Raw genomic sequence first — 3,463 nt, forward strand, 5'->3', positions numbered from 1 at the left:
TATAGTCTGGACTATAGACTAGACTATAGTCTAGACTATAGACTAGACTATAGTCTGGCCTATAGACTAGACTATAGTCTGGACTATAGACTGGACTATATGTATACGTTCATTACCCAGTTTACTGCCCCATCCTTTTATGTAAACAGTGGACTTTAAGAGCACCGGAAGCTGGCTCTTCTTTGCCATTCCCAGCTTAGTCTTAGACTGGACTATATGTATACGTTCATTACCCAGTTTACTGCCCCATCCTTTTATGTGGACAGTGGACTTTAAAAGCACCGGAAGCTGGCTCTTCTTTGCCAGCCCAGCTTAGCGCCATCCCAGGGAGGAGGAATACTTTCCATCAAGTTCTTTAGAGTGCTAACACATTGGTGAGATGCCAACCTCATCAACATCACACCCATGTTAAACTCGCAGCTAAAGCTCTCTATTGGTTGTTTGCGATTAATTGAAGCGATTGCGTGGTCCATTATCTTATTGTTCACCAGATCTTCTACCTTACTCTGTTGGTCTATTAGAATTTTGTCGGATTATCGGCATCGTAAACTGCATATTAGAGATCGTCCCGGAAACTATTTCCGGCAACTTTGGCATAAGATGGCGGCTCTTTTGCAGAGTCTAGCCTCTCTTTCCTCGCTTTTCGGGGCTTCTTTTGAGGTACCCGTACCTTCGCCGACAAAGACGTCTTCGGAATATCTTTCATCGACTCGCGAGTGGATCAACACTTGACACCGGTCGTGCTTATTTCATCTTTTTATTATAATACAATAATATTATAACTGTATGTATAATTAACATAAAATTAAATTTTTAATTAATTTTATTTACAAGAAAATATATGTTAAATACTTCATTTATTTATAAATATTTATTACAAAACTCTATTCATTCTTATTTTTAATTTATTAACAGATATCATTATCAAAATAGGCAACTTACAAGCTAAATTCAATAATTTTTATTTAAATATAACAAAATACTAATTAATTAGATCTTAAACTAAATAACAAAAATTAATTTGCAATAAAATAATGTTTTATCTAAAACTAATAAACCGTAAAAACGATTGTGGTACCCAATATCAATAAGATTAACTCCTATGGAGTTGAGTTATTTTCCTCTTTCTTATGAGTTACCATTTGCTAAATTGGCAGATGTGTTAGGCGTTGTCTTTGAATTTGTTTTGGGCATTTTGTCACGTATCATATCGACAAAATTATTCATTACTAGAGTATGATGTTCTGTAGCGGAAGCTTGACGTCGCATGGCTTCGGTTTGTTTTTCCACTGCCAAAACTTGACGTTCCATCAGACTGGCCATAGTGCTGGAAATTTGTGAAAGATGTTCCAAAAGCTTCGTTTGATGTTCCATTTGATTTTGTAGAGTATAAAGAGTTTGATCTAATAGACGAGTATTTGCGGGTTGTAAAGGTGGCGGTATTGAATTCGGTTGTTGATGATTATGATGCTGTTGTTGAACGGAGGTCTGTTGATGTTGAAGATGATGTTGCATTGGAGGCGGTTGAACTGTAGACCGTGTTAGGGTTTCTTCCGTAGAAGCTTCTGTATATGTATACGAATCGTAAGGTGATTCATCAGGTATCAAAGTTTCATGCAATTCCGTATCAGACACTTGAGAGGAATGTCTGTCGGGATAGGAATACTCATCGGCATATTCATTGGAGTGTGTTGAGTTCATTGTTTGTGAATTTTCACCATATTCTTCCCATTCAGATCTTAGAAATTGCGCTACTTTACTGGAAGTTGCTGTTTTATTCTGTTCGGCTGCAGGAACTTGCTCCTGCTCTGCTTGCCCTTCGTCTACATCTGTGGGAAAGAGTTGATTGTAAGGTGTGGGTTCTTTTTTAATGGATTTCGTAAATTTAGGTTTTGATTTAAAGCCACGTTTACTATGAAAACGTCGAAAGTCTGTCCAAACCTTAAAATTTTGTAAGAGTTATTTTATTTGGAAAAAAATTAAGTTGTTTTCAAGAAATACCTTTTTCCATTGGGGTATTGTACGATAGGGTGGTCCGAGGGCATTTAGTTTCTCTGTTAAATTGTTCCAATGTTTTGTAGCATCTACTTTTTTGCCAGAACGATTCTGCAAGGAAAATCTTGACATTTCATGTGTCAGCAGACTATACTGTTTGTCTGTGGTCCTTTTATAGCCTGAGTGTCGTATTCTGAAATTTTTAAAAGAATTATATTGAATGGTTATAAGCTTTAATGAGAAGTAGAAGTTGTAAAGCAAACTTTGCCTTTAGAGGAGCGCAATCCTTTATAAAAACATCCTTCAAAATCACATTCTGAAAAATCGGGATCATTTTTAACAATTAACCTCATCATGATGCCCTAATTTGGAAACTTCTAAATCCGCCTACATCAGTTTTATGAGGAACAAATCCACAACTTAAACATTTTAAATCAAATCTGTTTAAGTATTTTAGACTTTTAAACAAAATTACGGAATTTTCAAGTTATGACACTCTTGCCACAAAGCAATCAGATTTTAATATTATAAAAATACCATTGAACACACTAATTAATCGATAACGTTACGAAAACATTCTCACACAACCCTCCTATACTATCGATATGACCACTTCGTCATAAATAAAAACAAAAAGTCTTCGCAAATTTATAAAACACATTCAAACTTCTTTTACAAAAAGAAAATACTAATAATAATGCCAACTTGTTTCTCTCGGCTAATTAAGTATTCTTGGCCATATCCCCATTCAAACGCTAATTCCACTTGTTTTCATCTTTTCAATTATCTTTAACAATATTCATTCTCACAATCTAATACTTACACAAAATCAGTCATTTTTCTTTTCTTTTTGCAATATTTATCTAAATTCAATCGAAATCTTTTAATATTTTAATTCCGCAAAATTTTCCGAAAATCACTTTTCACTATTTTTCATAGGTCTGCAGCAGTAGCAGCTGGCGAATACACATTCACTTTGTTTACATTTTGCTTTTCACACACAAAAACCAGTGCTGTGAAGTGCTAAATGTTGAAGTGTGATAAGATGCCAGACAGTTTGTTTAAAAAACGGGCTTAAAAGTGAAAAATGTTATATTTTAAAAAAATTGGTGAATTTTTAAATGTGAATTTAAAAATGGAACCATGAAATATAGTTTTGCCTTAAATATAACTACTTAAAGGGGAATTTTGGGGGAAAATGTATAAAACATGTTTCATAGATTACATAGGCCAACAAAAAATAATGCTATTACTATAACGAACTTCGTTCACTGAATTCGGCAGTGAGAGGAAGTGACAGAAGTATAGATTTCTCCTGATATTTTATTTCAAATTGCAAGATGACGAGCTGAACAAAACTGACGATCAAGCCAACACACTAGTTAATTAGATGGTTAGTTATAAATTTATTTAGCTTTTTTGTCTAACTAACTATCTAATTAACTAACTAACTAACTAACTAACTAAC

The 3,463-nt window shown here is 34.1% G+C and overlaps 1 protein-coding gene across 1 annotated transcript; it reads right to left on the bottom strand.

Moving 5' to 3' along the window:
- Window positions 1-840: 840 nt before the first annotated feature.
- Window positions 841-2,971, bottom strand: LOC111687944. Its single transcript, XM_023450431.2, has 3 exons — window positions 2,819-2,971; window positions 2,002-2,188; window positions 841-1,941 (listed from the first exon to the last, which is right to left on the bottom strand). Exons 1-3 carry the CDS (start codon window positions 2,830-2,832, stop codon window positions 1,129-1,131), a joined length of 1,014 nt encoding a protein of 337 aa, XP_023306199.1. The 5' UTR covers window positions 2,833-2,971; the 3' UTR covers window positions 841-1,128.
- Window positions 2,972-3,463: the final 492 nt, after the last annotated feature.

The sequence above is a fragment of the Lucilia cuprina genome, chromosome 2 (genome assembly GCF_022045245.1).
Source record: "Lucilia cuprina isolate Lc7/37 chromosome 2, ASM2204524v1, whole genome shotgun sequence".
NCBI classification, from domain to species: Eukaryota; Metazoa; Arthropoda; class Insecta; order Diptera; family Calliphoridae; genus Lucilia; species Lucilia cuprina.